This window comes from Lithobates pipiens, unplaced genomic scaffold (genome assembly GCF_037356315.1).
Source record: "Lithobates pipiens isolate NorthernLeopardFrog02 unplaced genomic scaffold, aLitPip1_a1.2 Scaffold_19, whole genome shotgun sequence".
Taxonomy (NCBI): domain Eukaryota; kingdom Metazoa; phylum Chordata; class Amphibia; order Anura; family Ranidae; genus Lithobates; species Lithobates pipiens.
In genome coordinates, this window is record NW_027507764.1 from 421,746,419 (window position 1) to 421,770,013 (window position 23,595).

Here is a 23,595-nt window from a genome sequence, read left to right on the forward strand (position 1 = left end):
AATTGCTACCTCAGCCAATCAAAGGAAACCCCATATTCATTCATAAAATACAAAGCTCTCTGTGAATGGCTGAATATAGATCATATAATGATTTAGAATAATAGGGCAATATGTCAAATAATGATCTATAACACATTGGAAAGTATGTCATATAATGATCTATAACATATAGGATAGTATGTCATAAAATGAACTATATCATATAGGACAGTATGTCATATCATGATCTATAACATATAGGATAGTATGTCATATAATTATCTATATCATATAGGATAGTATTTCATATAATGATGTATAACACATAGGACAGTATGTCATATAATGATCTATAACATATATGACAGTATATAATATAGGATAGTATGTCATATAATGATCTATAACATATAGGATAGTATGTCATATAATGATATATAACACATAGGACAGTACATCATATAATAATCTATAACATATAAGAAAGTATGTCATATAGTGATCTATAACAATCTATATTATATAGGACAGTATGTCATATCATGATCTATATCATATAGGATAATATGTCATATAATGATTTATATCATATAGGATAGTATGTCATATAATGATCTATAACACATAGGAAAGTATGTCACATAATGAGTTATAACATATAGGACAGTACACCATATAATGATCTATAACATATAGGACAGTATGTCATGACAACATGATATAATAGGATCCATAACAAAGACGTCATGTAGTCAGGAAGGAGTGCCATCCCCATGGTAACACATTCATGGTATCTCCTCTGTAAACCCCCTCCTGATAATGTATGACTGCCTGTCACGCACACCCAATCATTGTCCCCGCTCTGTGTGACTAAGTACGGGTGACGTCAGTCCGCGGATCGGACGCTAGAGCACGCTGGTATCGGTAGACATTTTACCGAAGTTGCTGAGTAAATGATTGGAGAGAACTCCACAATACTATATAGCATTCTTCTATCACCTTATTTATTCAAACACCTTCAACTTATAATAAAAAATGAAAACTAGTTTAGCGTTGAACTCCTCTTCTCCTTATAGGAATGGAGGATTTGTGAGACACAGAGAGGCCCGCTCTGTCAGCTCTACAAGTCACATTCCTCATCGGTGAGGACATGCAGACGTATGGAGGGCGGTCCTAGTGTGGGAGGGGAACAGTCACACTACTCCCAGAGTGCATTGCGCTGCTCCGTCACCCCCGGTATAGAAGACGATTGTCCCGACTCTGAGCCCTCACACCGAGCCCAGCTACTGCCTGTCATTGTTATCTGTCAATCCCGGAACCAGGACAATCCTAGGACCTCTTCTCCGTCCTCATACATCTATACAGCCAGTGTCTTCCAGAGACCAGCACCGAGGGACAAGTCCGGACATATCCCACAGTCCGCCATCTCTCTACACCTTCTGTACGACCTACCAACCTACCTACCGCCACCACCGACCGACATTCCGTCCACACTCAGCACCCATTCTAGTCTGAATGAGAAGATGGAGCGAGGGGGCATCATCACACCCGAATCCCGGCCGGTGAGACCCCAATCACCTACATCATGGTCACCCCTCTCTATACTGAGATGTGTGTGTGTATAATTAAAAAAAAAAAGTGTGTGTGTGTAGATTATATATATATATATATATATATATATATATATATATATATATATATAATGTGTGTGTACACAGGGGCACAGGTGGGGTCACACCAGGCCCATCACCATATAAGGACACAGCTGCCATGTGGTGCTCCTTATACCAGCCGGGCACTGCCCCACCTCTGACAGCTCTGCTGGATCTAAAGTTAAAGTGGAACTCTGAGCTACAACTAGCTAAACAAATGTACCCGCCCCCCAAGACCTATACCAACGACCCTGTAGAGAAGGTAGCTGTGTATACTTACCTATACCCAGGTCACATGATGGGAGCGGATGAACAGATGCCCCATAAAAAGCCAATGGGTGATGTCACCGCACAGACATTCCCTCTGTTGTCACTGATCTCTCCTCTTCCCTGATGGCCGCTGGGGCTTGATCATGTGACTGAACTGGAGCACCCTGAGAATAGGTAAGTATACACATCTTCTACAGGGTAGGTAGTACAGGTGTTAGAAATAAGTGGGGGTCGTTTTAAGCTTTCTCCTAGACTGGAATTCCACTTTAATATTCCTGGTCATGTGACTGTATCTAAAGTCTATTCTCCTGGCCGTGTGACTGTATCTAAAGCAAGTTTTATGTTTAATAGAATAGTGCTGGTTAGAACCACTGTCTGGGTTTTTTTTTTTTCTGACCACACTAGATTCACTCCCCTTGTCCTGGTGACCACAGCCCCTAAGAATGAAAGTGAGGGAAATCCCAAATCTGAGTTGTCACCAGAAATAATGGGGAAAATCTTTGGAATAGTTACAATACAATATTTCGGTGTGATCTTTAATCAGAAGTAGGGATAGTGTTGCCTTTGTCCAGAATTGGGTTCATGCCCAGCTGTCATTTCCTGGTCCAATGAGCTGTGGTCATATTAGGTCGATGATGTCACCAACAATTCCCACCCCTTGTAACAGCAGCTGTGGGGGTGGGCAATCCCCTGCCTGCAGCTCATTGGACCAGAAATGTCAGCTCTTCTGGCTTTGGAGTTAAGCCCAGATTCACAACACAAGCTCTTTCCTAATTAGAACTGTGTGGTACTTTATATACTGGAGAGACTGGTGTCAGCTGGACAGGAAGTGAGAATAAATCTCTCTAATGGAGTCCCAGATGGCAGTAAAGAAAATAAATATGACCTGCGCTCTGATGAAAGATATCTGTATATACCAAAAAAACTATTTTATTTATTAAAAATTTTAGTGCCCAAGAGGGATATAGCAGCATAGTAATTATTGGGTATCTGGGTTCTACTGTTGCCTTCAGAAGGGTTTTATAGTTAGTAAGGTTGAATAAAGATAATGGTCCATCCAGTTCAACCTGTGTAGGTGTACTTGTGTCAGTGTCTATAATTATTTCTCGTATACCTGTATGTTGTGTTCACTAAGAGTCACAGTTTGCTAGAGTCCAAACATAACCAATATATCCAAGAATTACTATAATCCTATTGCCCTCAATAGACAAAAAAAAGACTTTTTCATAGAATTAGCATTGACTGGTTTGTATGATCTTTATTTTAATCGTCTCATTAGATGACACGAACTCCTCCCATTCTGGTGACTCCTGGCAGATTATTTAGCAGCACACCCATTGCTATTTATTACCGTACCGTGTTTATGGAATTACTGCTGTACTTTGTTCACCTATTGCACAATATCTGATGTCAGTGATGTCACACATAACCTGGAATTTCTGTCTGACTCACTGATTATATCTTCTCTGTTCTACTGCTTTTATGATATTGCATTGGCCTCTTTATAGGCAGAAGAAGATCAGCAGGGTGGCACACTTGTAGAAAATACAATTTATCTCAGTTTTATAAAGTTTGATCAGTTCCTAATAGTCAATGGGGACCCCGGCTATTGGTGAAAGACCAGATTAAGTGTATTCTGCTTGCTCTCACATGGTAAGAGTGGGGGGAGAGAGTATTTTCAAACTGACCACACAAGGCATGAAAGCACATCCATCTCAATGTGGTCAGTTTTCTGGCTGTCCTGGGAGAACAGCCTGCCTTCCCCCAATGGTCAGGCTTGCACTGACACGCCCCTCTGTACATTAATTCACTGGGAAGATCAGTGTACTGCTGTTTGTGCACACCACCTTCCTAAGCCCCTATGGAGCTGGGAACAGAGGTTATGCCAGTACTTTGCATTCCTATCTGAAACTGTTTTGTTTTAAAAAGTAAAGCTGCGTTAACACGATCTGACTTTCTGATGGGAAATGTTCGATGACAGGCTGTTGTTGGTAAATCCAACCCTGTGTACGCTCCATTGGACAATTGTTGTCGGACTTTCCGCCAACAAAATGTTGGTTAGCAGGTTTCCACATTTCTGCAGACATGTCTGTTGGATTTTCAGAGCGTGTGTACAAAAGTCCAAAGTACAAACATGCATGCTCAGAAGCGGTCGGTCTTGTAAACTAGCGTTTACAAGATTGTGACATGGCAACTTAGGAAATCTCCAAATGGAGCGCACATTCTCTTCTTTAATGGGATAATAATGAATCTGCTTTGCTGGTGATAATGGAGTTATTTCAGATTAAAGCGGGAGTCCACCGGGACTCCGCGTTTTTTTTTTTTTTTTTTTTTTTTTTTAAAAGCCAGCAGCTACAAATACTGCAGCTGCTGACTTTTAAATAGTGACACTTACCTGTCCAGCGCGCCCGCGATGTCGGCACCCGAAGCCGATCGCTCGCTCGTGCCGCCGCCATCTTGGGTATGGGAATCAGGAAATGGAGCCTTTCGGCTTCATTTCCCGGTTCCCTACTGCGCATGCGCGAGCCGCGCGGCGCAATCCGGACGGTCCCCGCTGCCTCTGGGAGCTGTGTGTTTCCCAGCGGGCAGCAGGGCACTTGCTGAAGGGGGCGGGCGCTTGCGGAAAGGGGCGTAACGTACGCCCCTTTCCGCAGAGAGCTAGCCCGGAAGTGGGTGCAGTTACCTGGATTATCCAGGTAACTGCACCCCCCTCCCCCCTGAAAGGTGCCGATTGTGGCGCCGGAGGGGGGGGGATTCCGATGAGCGGAGGTCCATTTTAGGGTGGACCTCCGCTTTAACTTTAAAAGGCCTTTTGTGATATTAAGAGTACTATTATGCACTTTTTTTTTTTTTTTTTTTTTTTTTTTTAATTTGGGCAAGTTGCCACAACACCATTATCCCATATGTGGGCATCCCTTATCAATTTTACATTGTATTTTTTTAAATGTAACTGCCTACTCCCAAACTGTTATTTGAAGTAAAACACATAGCCAAGTATTATTCTACACATTTTTTTTTATATTTTTATTGTGTATTACAAAAAGAAAACACATAACATTAGACATGCTAAAAAGAGAGGGGGGAGAAAAGAGACAAGTCTCTTTAAAGAATAATGGGATTTTAATTGAGAGTCTCAATTAAAATCCCATTATTCTTTAAAGAGACTTGTCTCTTTCTCCCCCCTCTCTTTTTTTAGCATTACCAGGAATTTGAGACCGTGTCTATTCTGGAAATGTTCAATCATCAATATTTATAGAACATTAGACATGCTATCTGCCAATAGAACTTAACCAAAAAGTGCATTCTATGCATCCAAAAATATATCAAATCATTATTCAACCAAAAAAATGTCCAAGCAATAACTCCAAGGCCAATAATAAATAACACGTTATCTCCTCCGATTCCGCAGCGTGGCTGGTTGACGAACGCCCATTCAGAAATGAACTGAAAAGTGCCAATCAATACTCGCCAATCTTCTGCTAACACAAAATTAGCAGAAGGAGCCCAAAGGGTGGCGCTAAAGAGCTGGAAAACAATGTAGTACGTTACTATGTTCGTAATTGTTGGCTGACAATTGTGTGGTCGTGTGTATGCAAGACAAGTTTGGGCCAACACCCTTTGGACAAAATTCCATGGTTTGGTTGATGGAAAGTCCGATCGTGTGTACAAACCATAAGGGTTCAAATAAAATTTAATTTCCAACATCTACATATCCCATAGTACTATGCTGCCTTCAAGCAGTGATTCCTGTATAGGCTCTGCCTCCTCTCAGCACCCCAGTAGATCAGAAGGCAGGCTCTGTGATATGTGTGACTTCTCACAGCATATAGTGATTACGTGTCACAGAATCCAAGAAAATGAATGGGTGAGGATCTTCACAAAGTCAGCTTACAAACTTAAAGTGGTTGTAAACCCTTAGGCCTCATGCACATGGACGTTTTTACAGCCACTTTTTTGAGCTTTTTTTGCAGCTTAAAAACGGCCATCCATGTTAGTCTATGGCTTCATGCCCACCTAGGCGTTTTTGAGCTGCAAATGGCATAGGCGTTTTTAAGCTGTAAAAAAAACCCAGGACCAGTGCGTTCCGTGGCGTGGAGCTAGAGCTGTAAAAACGCGAATCGCGGGAAAACGCGCATAAACGCGCATAAACGCGTAACATATTTTCTTTGTTTTCTGAGTGCTATAGCCAAGAGATGTGTTTCTTAAAAAACGCTACTTAACGCTAACGCTAAAAAACGCGCAAAAACGCCAATGCAAAACGCGGTAAAAAAAACAACAATTTTTCCAGGCATCGGAGCTAGCTTTGCAGCCAGTTTTTTTAAACGTCCGTGTGCATGAGCACTTACAACCAACTTTGACCTACAGGTAAGCCTAGATTAAGGCTTACCTGTAGGTCCAAGAAATATCTCCTAAACCTACACGGTTTAGGAGATATTTGCTGAAAGACAGGCACCGATCAACGGCAATATGCCGCAAGTGGGGGCTCCCGTGCGTATGCGTGGGAGCGACGTCATCGCCGCTTCGCCGAATGACAGCGGCAGAGCAGCGAGACCCACCGAGAAGATGGATGCTCCGGACTACAGGGGACAGCGGTGACATCGCTGGCTCCTGTGTCAGGTAAGTGACACATAATGGACTACTATGCGATGCACAGTAGTCCATTTTATGCTTTACCTTTGCAGGGAATGAAAGAGGAAGTAAACCCATCAGGATTTACTTCCTCTTTCAAAGATCATTCAGAGTAATAGGAATATAATTTTAAAGCTGAACTCCAGGCACATCTAAAAGGCACAACTAATGCAGCTCTGTAATCAATAAAAAAAAATAATAATAATAATAACCTCTATAATTTAAATACCTTAGTACCATTAGTGTAAGTACCCAATTTTGATTTGGTGTCGTCCTTTCAGTCCCTGTTCTGCATATCTCAGAGGAGGAGGGAGAAGCAGCACAAGTAATCAGATTTTCTGCAGTGCAAAGAGCATGCTGTATGAGGAGAGATCAAGGTGACAGAAAAATGAACTAATCACTGTGCTCCTACTCCTTTCACTGTCCAGTCACAGAATGGTGGGTAGGGGAGAGGACATGTAAGTGAAAGTACACTTCTGTTCCTGCTGGACTTAACTCTGCTCTGTGGCAGAATTGTGTAAATCTCAGGACTGGATGGACAGAAATACAAATCCTTTGACAGGTCAAACAATCTTGTGTGTGTATTTTATCTGTGTATTTAGTTGCTTGCCTGGCGTTCACATTTTAAGTAATTTTTTGTAAAATGAATGGCAGGTACCATTTACCGTATTTATCGGCGTATAACACGCACCCTAAGTTTAGGAGGGAAGTTTAAGGAAAAAAAAAACTTACATTTAAATGCCCATCAATGCAGCCTTATCAGTGTCCATCTGCAGCCTTGTCTGTCATATGCAGCTTTGTCATGCAGCCTTGTCCATCGTTGCACCCTTGTCAGTGTCATTTGCAGCTTTGCCTTTTAAAAATGGCGCCTCCGAGATACAGAGCCGGGTGTCCTGTGTATCTTGGCGGCGCTCTGTAGTTCTGGGCAGCTTTCGCCCACTCTCAACGGCTTTCGTCCGCTGAGAAGGGCCGAAGGCAGCTGAAAGCCGCCCAGAGGCTCACTACGGTGGGGGATCAGCGTATAACACGCACCCATGATTTTTTTCCCCCTGTTTTTAAGGGGAAAAGGGTGCGTGTTATACGCCGATAAATAGGGTATTTATCTCCTATGAAAAATGTATTCACAATTCTGTAAATCCACTCTGTTTGACAGGTTACTAGTTGCTTATTGCATTGTGTAAAGCTTCTCTCCTCCATTTCAGAGCCCTTGGGGTTTACCTGCAAAGCCTGTAAGTCAGTGCTCCCTGACAGATGTCATGAGTGAAGAGCTGGCCAGAGAGCTGCAGCTAGAAGAAGAGAGACATGTGTTCCCGGAAGAAGTGCTGTAAGTTCTTTATCAGCTTCTATCTTCTCCTATTTTAAGATCTATTATTCCCGGTGATCACTAATTTGAAGCTGGTGCTGAATAAATCTATCACAATATATACTAGCTGTACAAAACATAAGATATTCATGAGATTTATCTTAATTCAGACCTTTCTTCATTATTAGCACTTTCAGAAGAATTGAAACCTCACAGAAGAAAGCAGCCATGCTGCTCATGTAAAACCATATATCATTTATAAAGCATACTATGGGAAGACAGTTCAAAGTCCTATGCAACTCTTGCAGGAGTTGTCAAAAAATGCCAGTTGAAATTGGCATATAACCACCAAGTGCATACAAATGAGACTGTTTTTTATCATGGTTGAGGAATATGAGAAGGAATGAAGGCCTGATAAGTTCACCAACAGTAGCATTGCACTTTTAAGATTTGTTTTAAGCAGTTATTCTTTCTATGGTATTCTTCCTCCTCCTTTAGGCTGCATTCACACCTGGGCATTTTGAATGGTGGACAGATGTGCCGCGTTTCTGTCCACGATTTCGAAACTCCCAGGTGTGAATGACAAATCGCACAACACATTTCAGATGCCATTCATTCGAATGGCACCTAAAACCGCGTGTGGTGTGGTTCTGCCGCGATTGTCCAGCGATAAATCGTGCGGCAAACCATGTCGCATAAAGCTTGTCGCACAAAAAAGTTCAGGCACTTCTTTTGGGCAACATCCTTCACGCAATGTGGTTTGCCATGATTGCAGTGTGATTTACCGTGGGACAATTGCTGCAGAACCACACCGTGTTTTTAGGTGCCATTCAAATTGATGGCATCTAAAATGTGCTATTTGTCATTCACACCCGGGCGTTTTGCAATCACGGGCAAAATCGTGGCAAATCTGCCTGCAATTTAAAGTGGCCAGGTGTGAATGCAGCCCTACACTAGATCCACTTAAAGTGGAACTATACTTCATCTGAGCACCACAAACCAAAAATGCTATTTGATTCATTTTTAATATTCAAAGCAAACTCCCCCATCCATCTATGTCTCTATGCTTTCTTTTGTTGAGAAATTACTTTGAAAAACACCCCCTAGCATTCTTAGGCATGGCCATCTTAAGTAAGTGCAGATGATTCATTTAGCATTTACATCTTGGAATCCACCTGCCCTTGGCTCAGGCTTGCAAACAGGAGAGGGTGTTCTTAGCTGAGAATCGCCTCCTCCTGAATGTATGACATCATTTTCCTAGGCTTGGAAACCAGAAAGTAACTGAAGAAATGTGGAAAAAAAAAAAAAAGTTTAAAACAAGCAAACATGATGTACTTTTCTATACATTTTACTAAAGCTGTCAGCTGAAGGATAAACAGTTAGTCAGTGTTGATTGGGAGCATGAAGTTCTGCTGCAATAATACTGTGTCTTGTCAGTTGAATCAGTTAACCTCCATCTTCTACTCTTATTTTAGTGCCGATGAAGGTGCTTTCTTAACCAGTGAGAACATTGATACATCAAGTGATGCCGTGTTGGCTCAGATGCTGCAGACGCAGTTTGACAAGGAGTATGATGCTCAGCTTCTCAGAGAGGAGAAGAAATTTAATGGCGACAGTAAAGGTAACGTGGCCTAGTGATGAGGACAGTGTGGGGCTGATTTACTAAAACTAGAGAGTGCAAAATCTGGTGTGGCTCTGCATAGAAACAAATTAGCTTCCAGGTGTGTGTGTGTGTGTGTGTGTGTGTGTGTGTGTGTTTCCAAAGCTTAATCTAACAAGCTGAAGTTAGAAGCTGATTACTATGCACAGCTGCATCACATTTTGCACATTCCAGTTTTAGTAAATCCATCTTGATGTGGCCAAGAATATACAGCAAACGAGTTTAACATGATACTCTGATGTTTGCAGTTTCCATATCCTTTGAAAACTATCGCAAGGTGCATCCATGTGAAGATACTGACAGTTCCGAGGATGAAGTGGATTGGCAGGATACACGCCACGACCCATATAAAGCTGGTGAGGATACAGATGATGCTATATTTATGCTCTGTTGAGACCTCATACTAGATTCCTGGCAGCGCTTCAAACTCTGATACTCCTATTGATTTAGTTCATTAGTAAAATGAAATGGAGTGACTGTCTTCTCACTTGCTGGTTTTATTACATTGTTTTAATTTTTTAATGTTTTTTTAATTGCATATACATACTGTAACAGTATTTACAGAATGAGAGATTATTATTAATATTATACAGGTTTTATATAGCGCCAACAGTTTGCGCAGCGCTTTACAACATGAGGGCAGACATTACATTTACATTACAATTTGGTACAAGAGGAATCGGAGGGCCCTGCCCATTAGAGCTTAAAATCTAAAAAGGGTCAATTGATACAAAAGGTAATAGCTGTGGGGGATGAGCTGATGGAGGAAGTAAAACAGTGTTCGTTAGAAGCAGGATAGGCTTCTTTGAAGAGAAGGGTTTTCAGGGATTGCCTAAAGATGGATAGATTAGGGGACAGTCGGACAGATTGGATTAGGAAGTTCCAAAGGATGGAAGAAGCTCTGGAGAAATCCTGGAGGCGAGCATGGGAGGAGGTGACAAGGGAGCTAGAGAGCAGGAGGTCTTGGAATGACCGAAGAGAGTGGCTTGGTTGGTATTTTGGGATTAGGTTAGTGATGTAACTAGGGGGCAGAGTTATGGATGGCTTTGTAAATTGTTAGTACTTTTAATTTCATTTGTTGGGTGAGTGGAAGCCAGTGGAGGGATTGGCAGAGAGGGTTGGAGGACACTGAATGGCTGGTAAGGTGGATGAGTCTGGCAGCGGCATTCATTATGGACTGAAGGGGGGGGGGGGATAGTCTATGTAAAGGTAACCCAATGAGGAGGGAGTTGCAGTAGTAGAGGCGAGAGATGACCAGGGAATGAATTAGAAGCTTGGTGGTGTCATTAGTTAAAAAGGGGTGTATTCTGGAAATGTTGCTAAGGCAGCATGATTTGGACAGGGATTGTATGTGGGCCTGAAAGGACAGTTCAGAGTCTAAGGTTACCCCCTAGCACCCTGGCATGTGTGGACAGACTGATAGATGTGCCATTGATCTTGACAGAGAAGGCAGGGGAAAGGGCACGTGGGAGAGGAAATAGATTAAGTTTGAGGAAGTGGTTTGACATCCAGGTTGATATGTCTGTTAGTAGATCAGTGATGCGTGAGGAGATTGATGGGGTGAGCTGAGGGTCAGAGAGATAGATTTGGGTGTCATCAGCATATAAATGGTAGTGAAAGCCACGGGAGGCTATCAGCTGACCCAGGGAGGACATGTAGATTGAGAATAGTAGAGGTCCAATGACAGAACCTTGAGGGACCCCAACAGAAAGGGGAGTTGGAGAAGAGGAAGTGGAGTTGTAAGTGACACTGAAGGTGCGAAGAGATGGATAAGAATCGAACCAACGGAGTGCAGCCTTGGAGACCCAGCAAATTGAGTTTTTTGAAGAGGAGGGGGTGGTTGACTGTACCAGAGGCAGCAGAAAGGTTCAAGAGTAAGCGTATGGAATAATGACTGTTCGTTTTGGCTGTTAGTAAGTCATTTGTGAGTTTTAGGAGGGCAGAGAGATCATAGTCTCCTAAAATAATAAGCATATGTTACAAAAGAAACTTTACATATATTCAATTTATACATACAAGAACTCAAAAATCTAAGTATCTCACTGCTACAGTAATCTAAGTTCCTGTTTATTACCTTATGTGACAAAGCTCCTCTGCTTCATTCTGTATACTTTAACTTAAAAAAACAAATCTAAATGGAGGGGGGGGGGGGGGGATAGGGGAAGGATTCCAAAAATGGTGCTTGGTATCGCATCTGATGTCTCTTTGATCGCACATCATAGCTCTTAACTCAGACTCATATCCGTGTTTCACAGCCCTAAGAGGGAACTACCCTCTTCTGAATTAACTAACAAATTCCAAGAGGTCCATGTCTTTTTTTATAAATCTCCTGTCTCTATCAGTTGCTGTCAATATCGGGTTCTCCATCTTTCTAATATCTTCCACCTTCCTCAGCCATAATGCTGTTTCCACATCAATGGTATACAGGATTTAGCTCCATTTAGTAAATGACATAGGACAGATTTTTTGTTTTTGTTGGAATAGTGGTAATGCGTAATAAAAAATAAATAAAAAAACTCCGGGTCATTCGGGATTTGAAGATTTAGTAAATTTCTGTGCAATCGTTTGAACCATTGCCCGGAAAGAAGTAAACTTGGGACACGTCCAAAATATATGCAAAATCGTCCCTTTATCTGTACCACATCGCCAGCAATGCTCTGACGCATCTGGAAAGATGGCATGAAGTTGACTAGGTGTCATATACCATCTTGTAAATATCTTATAATTGGTTTCCTGTATTTTGGTACAGATTGAAGATTTATAAGAAAGCTCAATCATAATTTGAATTAGTAAATCCGTAAATGTGCGATGCAGATCTGTACTCCATTTTAACACACAGGCCAGTTCTGGTTGCTCCCTAGGGGAGTTAAGTAACTTGTACATCTCTGAGAGGACGTGAGACAATGGTTTTGTTCCCGAGCAATACTCATCAAATTTTAGTCAATTGTCTAGTATATGCCTGCGGGTCTGGTATAGTCTGAAGAAAGTATTATAATTGAGCTGCATTCCAGAACTCAAGTTGGTAGGGGCCCCCGGGATTAGTCAGCTCCTCCATAGTAGGCCCTCTATCTCCCGTCACAAACTGATGCAATAGTTTGCTCACTCTCCCATAGAATCAAAAATTGCGTGGTCGGGGTTCCCAATTATTGGGGTCAATGGAGATGTCTTTTTGTTCCGCATAATTAATGGCATGTAGGCATTGTTTCAAAGTATTCCCTATCAAGGGATGAGATTTTAGATCTGTAGGCACAAAATCCCAACACCACAGCGCCCTCCTTAGAGGTATTGGAGATTGGCACTGTTCTACTTGCACCCACAGCTTCAGGTCACTATGGCGTTACCAAGTGATTATTCTACCAACTGCTTGGTAATATCGCCTAACATTTGGCAACGTCAAGCCACCATATTGTTTTGGTAGGGTTAATAAGGTGTGTGAAAGACGTGGTTTCTTATGCGCCCAGACAAACCTTGTAAACAATGCCTGCACCCGCTTAAAATAAGAAAGCGCTATCTGTATCGGTACTGCCTAAAATAAGTATAACATTTTTGGCAACATGCACATCTTAAGTTACACCTACCGATCCAAGAATGTAAATTATTGTGCCACTTTCGACTACCTTTTTATAGCAACCAGCGTAAGTGTTTTAGGAGCTCTCAAAGTGATCACAATACTGTTTGTCAATACATTCATCTTTTATGTTCAGAAGCTTAGTGCCATGTTTACTCATGTCAATGTAGACAATCTTGTTAATCCTAGTGCCCTGTGCAGGGCAGAGTTACGGGTCTATCACCTGCTGCCTTGTTTTTAAGGGTGCATATGCTGGGGCTTTCATCCTTGCTTAGCTGCTTGGTAATGCTAGTCCTACTCGCATAGATTTCTCTTGTCCTGACCATGGGCTTAAAGTGGTGTTCCACCCACAAAAAAATAAAAAACATTTGGGGGAAAAATATATTTTTAACTCTCCTCTAAATGCCGGTTGCTAGGGGGTCCCTCGTAGTCTGCCTCCTTCAGTGCCTGGGCTCCTGACGTCTCTTCCCCTCGGCGCAGGAAGGGCTCAGCTCCGCCCCCTCCCTCCTGTCATGTGCAGTGGGTGCCCGGCTGTGAAGCCACAGCTGGGTGCCCACAATTGCAGCGATGGAGGGGGGGGGGGATGAGCAGGGCTTCGTTCCCCCCTGCATCGCTGGACCCTGGGACAGGTAAGTGTCTGATTATTAAAAGTCAGCAGCTGCAGTATTTGTAGCTGCTGACTTTTTTTTTTTTTTTTTATGGGAAACTCCTCTTTTAATTAGAGAAATCTAATAGGCTTCTACACCCATGCTAAACAGTGTGAATTGAGGAATCTCCTCTGACGGTTAATATATTCAAGGAGCCACAGCACCCACAGCTGAAAACCTGTACAATGACTACATCTCATAGGATGCTGTCACTGTTCAGTTGTCAGTTTTCCACTTGGCTACTTAAATTCTTTTGTCAAGTTGGGTGATGCCAACTATAGAGCTGTGCGTGGCCAGCTTTAATCGCCAGTACAGTAGAAACTGGTCAACTTTCCACCCATGTGTACAGCTGCCTGTCCATCAGAAGCTGATCTGATGACCATTTTCTGAACAAGCATGCTGGGAAACCATCATCCCACCTGCATCTGATCAGCACTGGTAGTCAATGGCTGCCAGCACTATTCATTGTTCCCATCAGAACACAATAGCATAGCTGGGGATATCGCTGCTCTAACATCCATTGTGTTAGTACATTACTCTGTCAGTTTTTTTTGTTTGTCCCTCTGGATTGAAGGAAAAAAAGCCTATAGTGTGTACCGGGCTTAAGTCACTAGCCTGGAATAATGAGGTGTTAGTTATCAGGAAAGATAATGTGCGCTTGTTTGTTCTGGGTCAGTGACTCTCTTGCTTATCGGAGATTAGGATCGACAGTCCCAGAGCTCGCAACTTAAAAAAACAAAAAACAAAAAACAGACTGTATCCTGAGAGATTCCCTTTAAGCTGTTCTTGATGGGAGTCACTAGAACGAGGCTTCAATACAGTGTGAAAGTGTCCAATCTCACTTTGGGGGACCTATGGAAAGTGGCCGCTATGTATATACTTTTTTAGGATTAAAAAACTTTCTTGAAATGTTAGAGTAATTGTGTTCCAGTGATGTTCTCATATGCTCATATACAGATAAACCAACCACCACCCCCAAAAAAGGATTCATTGGTAAAGGTAAAGACATTACAACCAAACATGATGAAGTCGTGTGCGGCAGGAAGAATACAGCTCGGATGGAGAATGTAAGCAGAGGAGAACACGCTTGTTATATACTGTTTGGAAGAATAGCAGAATACCAAATTATTTTTAAATATCACAAGATGTATCTATTTTAGCCATTTCTATCATGCTGACATCATTTTGCAAAGCATTACAGGCACCATGAAATTGTTCATTTAAGCCTCTGGTTTAATGTTAACTACAGTTTAACATCCCTAACCCAGTCATTTGCTCACAAGCAATGGTCACAGCAGCTATTTTGATAAAAGGCAGTTGCCTTACTGAAATTTTGGTTTGTGGGAGGAACCTAGAGTACCTAGGGTGTTGTTACCAAGTATTTTACCAGGTCTGTAAATGGAGGTACCTGTATAGTAAAACTATAATGGTGAAAATTTACTAAAACTAGAGCAGGCAGAATCTGGGTTAGCTTGGCATGGCAGCCAGTCAGCTTCTGGTTTTCAAAGCTGCTTTGTTACCATACACACACCTGCTCCCAGTTTTAGTAAATTCCCCTCATTGTGTTTTGGGTACAGTCACATTTTTTATGCTTACAATCTGATATATATTTTATGTAATATTTTTTTATTGCTTTATATAAATGTTTTAACAAACCTTTCTTTAAAGAAGAAAGCTTTCATTGCAAAGATCTAGCAGGCTGGCTATCATACTGACTCTTTCTTCAGTATGTTTGTTTTTAACTAACCCCCTGAACAATTAGAAGAGAAGGCCATGTGACTTTTCTAACTGGCATGCTTGCTTGTTCTGGGTTAGTGACCTAAAAAGTGTAAAATTCAGTGTGTTGGTCTAACAACTTAGTTTAGCATTCTTAGAAGAATGTAAGCGATTGCAGCTCCTATATTACTTCGGGGGAATTTATTTATTTATTTTTTTAATTTTTACACATGTTTAGAGCTCAGTCAGACGGGCGGTTAGGCCTGTCCTCAATACATACAGACAACCCATAGAAGTCGATGGATACACAGCAGCTGCACAAACAAAATCACATGTCAAAGTTTCAAATTATAGCTGGAGGGGGTGCACGGATCTGTGTTCGGATCCATGCCCAAATGACGTGTGATTGTGTCTGTGCATCCACTGCGTGTCCATCCACTTCCTCTATGGGCTGCCTACATGCACCTCTGAGATGGAAGCACAAGCATCTCCCAGCAGCCCTGCATGGAGGGCAGCCTTATTCGGCCAACTGAATAAGCTCCTAAAAATCCACATTTATTTATTTTTGCTACAAAATTTGTTAGGACCCCCAACCTATCTTTTCTTTTGAAGCAAAGAAGTGCAGAAAACTTGGTTAGCAGACTCAAAACCAATGCTGAGTGTGTTGAATATGACATTTTCAGATTTCAGTTTTTTCATTTGTTAATTATAAAGTATAAAAAAAAAAAAAGTTTTGCTCTTTGTCCTGAACATAATAAAGACAAAAAGGAGAAAAGCGCTATATATTGCTTTAAAGGCTAGATTCAAACACTGCTGAAGGCGTTGGCTAGCTTTTGGTCAAAGGCTTAGGGCAGTGTTATCTCTGTGTGCCTTTAGAAAGTGTTTTTCATGGCCAGCATGATAACGTGTGTGTTTGTGTGTTTGTGTGTGTGTGTTTGTGTGTTTGTTTTTTTTTTTTTTTTTATTCTGCGAGAGGGGGAAAATGAGGTCCAATAAAGTTTTTGATTAAAGGTTTATTTTGACTGAGCTAAACTGTTAATTAGGACCAGTAGGATATGCTTTATATTTGCCGTAATATTGATAATAAAATCTTCAGAACGTGATGAACCTAACCTTTGTTTAAATCTTTCAGTTTGCCCCAGAGTTTCAAGTTGGAGATGGAATCGGAATGGATTTGAAGTTGTCCAATCAGGTTTTCAATGCATTAAAGCAACACTCAATCTCTGAACAGCGCAAGAGTGCCAGAGTGCATGACAAAAAGGAAGTGTCAACAGCTGTAAGTCTAACTTGTCTTTACATTTTATTACTCATGTGCATGCTGTTTATGTAGACCGCGCTAACTTATTTTTTTGATTTAATGTGTTATAGGAAAAAGTGGTGGACCCAAAGACCAGACTACTTTTGTACAAAATGGTGAATTCTGGGATACTGGACACCATTAATGGTTGTGTAAGCACTGGAAAAGAATCCGTTGTGTTTCACGCAAATGGAGGAAGGTATGGGGATAATAAAAGCTTGATTTTTTTTTTTTTTTTTAAAGGATTGGTTCACCCAAAAGGGATATTTCAGTTGGGTTGAGTTAAACCAACAGTCAATGTCTTTGATCTCTTGGGGACTATTAGTGAGAGCTGTGCACATTCACGCCTGAATCTCTAAACAAAGTGTTTGCAGGCACAGAGATCATGCTGTTGGAGTATTCAGATATAAGAAGCCAGAAGCTCATTTAGAAAATTTGCATCCAGCTAAAACTAAAATGTTACTTTTGGGTGGATTAAACTTTCAGATGTTCTTGCCTGCTGCGTCATTAGTTTATATGTCGATTTCAATCTTATTTTAATTTTTTCAAAGCATGGAAGACCAGAAAGTACCTGCTGAATGTGCCCTAAAGGTATTCAAGACAACTCTAAATGAGTTTAAGAACAGAGACAAATATATTAAGGATGATTACAGGTTCAAGGATCGCTTCAGCAAATTGAATCCACGCAAAATTATCCGAATGTGGGCCGAAAAGGAAAAGCATAACCTGAAGAGGTATGCAGAGCTGCCAGCGATATTTGAAGCATATCAAAATGATGCAATGGCAGGAGTACTCTAGATCTATTATATCTTGCAGGTGTGGTGGAGTTTTTGTGCACTTTTAGAAAGTGCACCAAACTTGCAGATTTTTTTTTTTTTTTTTTTTTTTTTTACTGGAAGTCATTGATTCAGTGCAAGAAAGACGCAGGTGCATTGCACTGCACTTGCGATGCAGGTGTGAGAGCAGCTCAGGACAATAAGGACTTATTTACATGTGTTTACCACACACCCCCCAACCACTGGTGTAACTTCTCCCACAGGGAAGGCTCAGGTGCACTGTGCCGCACCCATGGATGATTTGAAAGCGGCCTAATAACAAACTCCTTCCCCTTTTTTATTTATTTATTAAAAAGCTGTGATGAGTAAAAACTGACCTTTTTTAGCTTTCGGTTTCTGCTGGCTGTTAGGTTCCTTTCCCAGGCGGAGTGATACCAAATGCACTTCATCTAGCACGTGAGCTGGTGCTGTACAGGAAGCATTGGCTTATGCGGCTATTGCTCCCTTTGCAACGCTGGCTCCATCCACTCTGATACTCTGGGATGGTAGGTTGGCAACCCACGATCTGGGCTTGCTGACCCACATTACTAGATCAGGAGGTTGGGGGACCGTGTCAGCAGGCTCTGCGGGCCACCGGTTGAGCGCCCCTGCTCTACATGAGTGTTGAAGGCATGTAAAAAAAAAAAAAAAAAAAATGCAGGGCTGAGCCATGGTACCAGACAAACTAATGTAGTTATATTGCGGGCTATGTTTGCTGTAAGGTGATCACATAGCCATTGTAGTGCAGATTGGGAGTCTGGGCGCTGAAAAGATATAGCCAGGAACTTGACCAAACGGTTCACAGGTGTTGCACTATTACACTTGCTTTTTTGCCCTGTGTCCATTCTAAGGGAAGGTTGTTAGGTATGTCCTATCATTCTTGTACTGATGTTACTGACAGTAGTTTTAGATGTCTTAGTCACATCATCAAGCCATACACTAAATGAAGCCCAGCAAGTACAGCTAACCACAAATGATACAAAGCATGTAATATTTGTAATGTTTTGTATAAATTTTTTTTTTTTTTTTTCTGTGTTTTTGCAGAATGGCGAAAGCTGGCATTCCTTGCCCAGAAGTTGTTCTGTTAAAGAAGCATGTTTTGGTCATGTCTTTTATTGGGAAGGATCAGGTACCTGCTCCCACCCTTAAAGAAGCTAAGCTTGGTTTGGAAGACTCCAAAGTTGCTTATTACCAGGTCCTTGCTGTAAGTTTACATTTATGACAGTACAGTGTTGGTTCCAAAACTGACATTTAGTATGGTGCATTACTGCATTGACTAATTTGAAGCTTGGAGCATGTTTGGGTTTATTGATTTTTTATTTTTTTTTGTTAGATGATGAAGCAGCTTTATGAAGAGTGTACTCTTGTTCACGCTGATCTGAGTGAATATAACATGATGTGGCATAATGGGAAGGTAAGTGTATTTGCTTGCTCCGTATCAGAGCTTGAAGATGGAGAGATAATAAAGATAACATTTATTTCATGATTGAATACATTTTACATGAACATATGGTTTAGGACTCGAGAGCTTGAGGTGTTGCTAACATTGTATGTAACAGTTAAGCCTTTTTTACAGTCTTGGTTTTGGCTAAGTTTAGATGTACACTGTAATGCTGCTCATGCATACTTCGCAGTATGCTGTATACTTTTAAACTTGAAAAGTGAATGCATTTATGTTGTAAGATTGGCAAATTATCAAAGGTTTTGTTTTGGGCGATATATATAAATTTCTTTTTTTTAATTATTTTTTTTTTTTCTCTCACAGGTGTGGCTTATTGATGTAAGTCAGTCAGTTGAGCCTACGCATCCACATGGACTGGAATTTCTGTACAGGGACTGCAGAAATGTGTCACAGGTACATAAAGATTAAACATTTTAAAGAATAAATCTGTGGTGGAGTGTAAGCTAAACTTAATTCCAGACATTGCATACTGTTACATTGGTCCAACTTGGACAGATAGATACTTGATATGTGTGTGCATGTTAAACTCGTATTAATTGCTGATTATGTCCTGCTTATATAAATAATGCAGGAGTGGTAACATTTTTTTGTAATAAATATTTGGCCAGTCAAAGCTTTCTTTTTTTCTTCTAGCTTTGGATAGAGGTGGGGAATGATAATAAGGTCAGGTTTTTTTTTTTTTTTTTAAGTTTCTACATCTGATCAGGGCCCTATTGATTCTATTTAATTACTGTTTTCTTGACAGTAATTTCACAGATAGAAAGTAAAGGAAAATCACCACCAGCAACATGGAGAGACATAATGCTTCATATTAGAGCATAGGGGAAGGCTGAAGGCCCTTTCAGCATTTCATGGCCTTCCTGTGTTTCTAGTGCAGATTTTCCCCATTACCCATCCAAAGAAAACCATTATCCCTGAGATTGTATATGAGGAAATTCTCTTTAAAGATTCCCTGGATAACTGGATTTTCCATTCCTCATGCAAGACTAAAATAGATGGTTTTGGCTGGGAAAACAGAATAGCAAGCATTTTCATTTTTGCTGAAGTAATTTGACACACACAGATCTTGTTAAATGACTAAGATATTATTTGCATTGCTCACTAGTTCTTCCAGAAATGTGGTGTTGCAGAGACTCCCAATGAACGTGAACTCTTCAATATGGTCTCTGGCCTGAATATCACCTCTGATAATCAAGTGGATTTCCTTGCAGAGGTAAATCACATTTTTATTTTATTATAGATTGTGTGCTGAATAAAAGGCCTAACAAAACCTTCATACTGCAACTCTGCATGGTTTTGTAGAATAGGACAAGATCAAGTGAAAAGACCTATTGTTCAGCTTCCAATGAAGTGTAGTTTACTTGTTGTTGCTAATTAATTCAGATGTCCTCCTAATTTTTGTTTTGATACAAGCAATTTTGTTTTTTGTACAAGGTGTGTGCCAACACAGCCCCAGCAGATAATATGGGTATCTTGAGAACATGAAAAGAAAAGCATATTGGGAATTTTCACTTGCATCCCATAAGTGGTAGCCTTTTGGCAGCATCTACATATGCCTAAAACAGTGGATACTAACCTTTTTAACGTGAAACCGTGCTTTTGACAATGCAGGCCAAACGGGCTCAGTTAAAGCCCACCTCCCTTTTTGCTCCTCTACGGCTCTGTTTGTTCATTTTAAAGTGAAGGGAAATACTTGGCATGTACAACTATGAGGGAACATCTGTTCCAGGTCACTTCCTTGGCACCAGGGGGGGCTAAAGGAAGATGAGTATTTTGATGCTGGGGAAGGGAAGAGTTAAAGGATAAGTTCACCTTCGGGAACATGTTACACCTGTTTTTAAGGTATAACATGTTCCTGCTCCTGGGTTTCCGCAGTCCCTATGACAGCAGACCAGGGAACTTCTCCCCATGCCTGGCTGTCACCATTTGAAAGGAGAGCAGCAGTGCAGGACTGCACCTATATGGCCGTGTTATTCATTCAGAGCTCTGTAAATGCCTTTGCGGCTGTCGGCCTGGAATAATTCGCTGAACTACCATGGTGTTTTTGAGTTCTGTAGTAGTTCTTGATTCTTCCTGTCTTTGTGAAACTGCCTGATCATAAAAGATACAGACAGCTTACACTGACAGTCTGTAGGAGTCCTGCGTGGCGCCCGTGATCTGCTGATCATGGATGCAATGTTTTCTAGGTTCCTACGACAATAACTAAATAAAAAATACATTTTCTTTATTTGTAAAACGGGAACTTATCTTTTAAGCACACTTTATATTTGGGAAAATTTCCAAGAATTTTCACCTAGGCCAGAATGACTTTCCCAGTTGCCTGCAGCCTCTTGAGATTCTATGCCATGAATCCCAGGAGGCCTCAGTATAGTACATGGCTTGTCATCAGGGGGCCAGCTGCAAGTACCAGAAAGAGATGGCCAGCTTCCAGATAATGTAAAGGAGGAAGGCGTGGGACCCAGTGTGCAGCAGTGAATGCCAGGTACTACAGAGAAACTCCTGGATTCAATGGGCATGTTAGTATGTTTTTATGAAGGGCGGCCCAGTGGAAAAAAAAAAAAAAGTAAGGGGGGAATTAAAGAGAAGGGGGTGAGTGTTCTCCTCAAATGTATAAAGCTGAGAATGCGGTATTCACCAATGTTTATTACAGGTAAGTCACTATAATTTAAAACGCGTGCGCCAGAAAATTAGAAATGCAGTGAATGATTGAATGTCGGATTCATAGCTTTATAAATGAGTGTGTGGGAAGGAGAACCTTTTCAAGGGTTTGAAATGTATATTTCCAAATGAATTCTATGCTGTTAAGAAATGAAACCTTTATTTGTAGCTTAGCCCCTTTTGGTGGTATCCAACATGTTCATGTTTGGGATAATAGGCCCTCATTTATCAAAGTGTCTGAAATTAGAATGGTCTGTATTACTCTGAAGCACCTGGTTGGATTAAACCTGTCCTACGTCAGCTGTTTTCCAGTTTAAGCTTGAATCTAACGTTGGTGCTGTTGGGACAACACAGACAGATGTGGTCTTTAACCCAGTTGCTGTTAATTTTGGATCTGTGGTAATACACTTAATTCTCTTTCCTCTAGATTGAAGCCCTGGAGAAAATGAATGAAGATCATGTTCAAAATCATGCAAAGAAGGTTTCTACCTTTCAGAAAGATGATGATGATGGACCTCCAAGAATATATGATGAATAACCCTGATGTGATGCCCATGCAGAGTTGCTGAACAAACAAGGCAAAAAATGGTTGTCTCCTGACAACATTAACGCAGTGCTTCATTTCCCTGCCAAATGCAGGTTGGAAGTGCTGATAGAGATCACCATTCACCCTCGAGAACACCGTTCCCGATCTAGAGTATGATGTCTGCTTACATGCCTCCAACATGGTTTGGCGTGGCACAGAAGTGCAGACTTTGCTCTAAGTTTTTTTTATTTTTTATCATAAGATGGTCCAGTTGCTTTGCTACTCATTGAGCCGTGTGAAAGCAGATGGGTTGAATCCAGAAAAGTGTGCTTGGGGTGACTGGTTAAAAAAAAGAAAAAAAAAAAATATTGTGAAAGTGAAATATTTTACTATGGAGTTGAGAGTGAAGGGGAAATAGTTTTTTCCTCACAGATTTTGGATTGAGCAAATATACATTTTGTTAACTTCTGGAATTACATGGAGTTTTCAGAAGGGTGCTGACCCTTTTATCAAATAACTATAGATCTCTCAAAACATCAACATGAGATAATATAATCTAAACCTATATTAACCAGGATAGTTTTTAACATTAATAATCTGATCCATTTGACTCTAATTAGCCTGTGGCCTAAAAGTTCTATCTAGAAAAGAACAATGATGTGCTTTTTACTAAAGTTTTTTTTTTCTTTCTTGCTTCTATATAATTCTAATGACAACTACATAACAGACATAATAGTAATGTATCTGTGTAATCTCCAGGTCTAAAATAAATAGAGTTTTGAATGCATTTGTTTCTGATTTTACTTATTTATTTATTTATTTTTTTCTCCTCTCCAAACAATAGGAACACAGCATCTTACAGTTAAAAGCAATAAAATACACTAAACTTTGTTTTTATTGTTCAAGGGGGCTTTCTGCCCTCCCAGGATCTTCAGCTGCTGGTTATATAATAACGTGTGTGTGTGTGTGTGTGTGTGTGTGTGTGTCTTTTTGTAGTAATGGCGGCACAGTTTGCATCCATCTGGTTCCTCTCACTGTTATAATCTGAAGAATTTCAAAACTGGGGATTCCCCTTACCTCATCTTGTCCAATCAGAGAACACTTTGTATTCTGTGAATAGGATCATAGAAATACAGTCAGGTTGAAAAAAGACACCAGTCCATCAAATTCAAAATAAATAAATAAAAAATGTCATACAATCCCGTATACCCAATCCTATTCCCACAGTTGATCCAGAAGAAGGCAAAAACCCCCAGCAAAGCATGATCCAATTTGCTACAGCAGGGGGAAAAAATTCCTTCCGGGTCCCAAAGAGGCAATCGGAATTTTCCTTGATCAAATTTACCTATAAATGTTAGTAACCAGTTACATAATGTTGAATGGACAGGATGGCTTGTGGGAAAGGGCTGCTTT

At 40.9% G+C, this 23,595-nt stretch overlaps 1 protein-coding gene across 1 annotated transcript; it reads left to right on the forward strand.

The window, feature by feature from the left end:
- Positions 1-1,124: 1,124 nt before the first annotated feature.
- On the forward strand, positions 1,125-22,969 carry RIOK3 (RIO kinase 3). Its single transcript, XM_077492574.1, has 13 exons — positions 1,125-1,541; positions 7,733-7,854; positions 9,309-9,454; positions 9,742-9,849; positions 14,666-14,775; positions 16,557-16,700; positions 16,793-16,920; positions 17,273-17,455; positions 18,581-18,740; positions 18,870-18,950; positions 19,302-19,391; positions 20,104-20,211; positions 22,084-22,969. Exons 1-13 carry the CDS (start codon positions 1,140-1,142, stop codon positions 22,192-22,194), a joined length of 1,893 nt encoding a protein of 630 aa, XP_077348700.1. The 5' UTR covers positions 1,125-1,139; the 3' UTR covers positions 22,195-22,969.
- Positions 22,970-23,595: the final 626 nt, after the last annotated feature.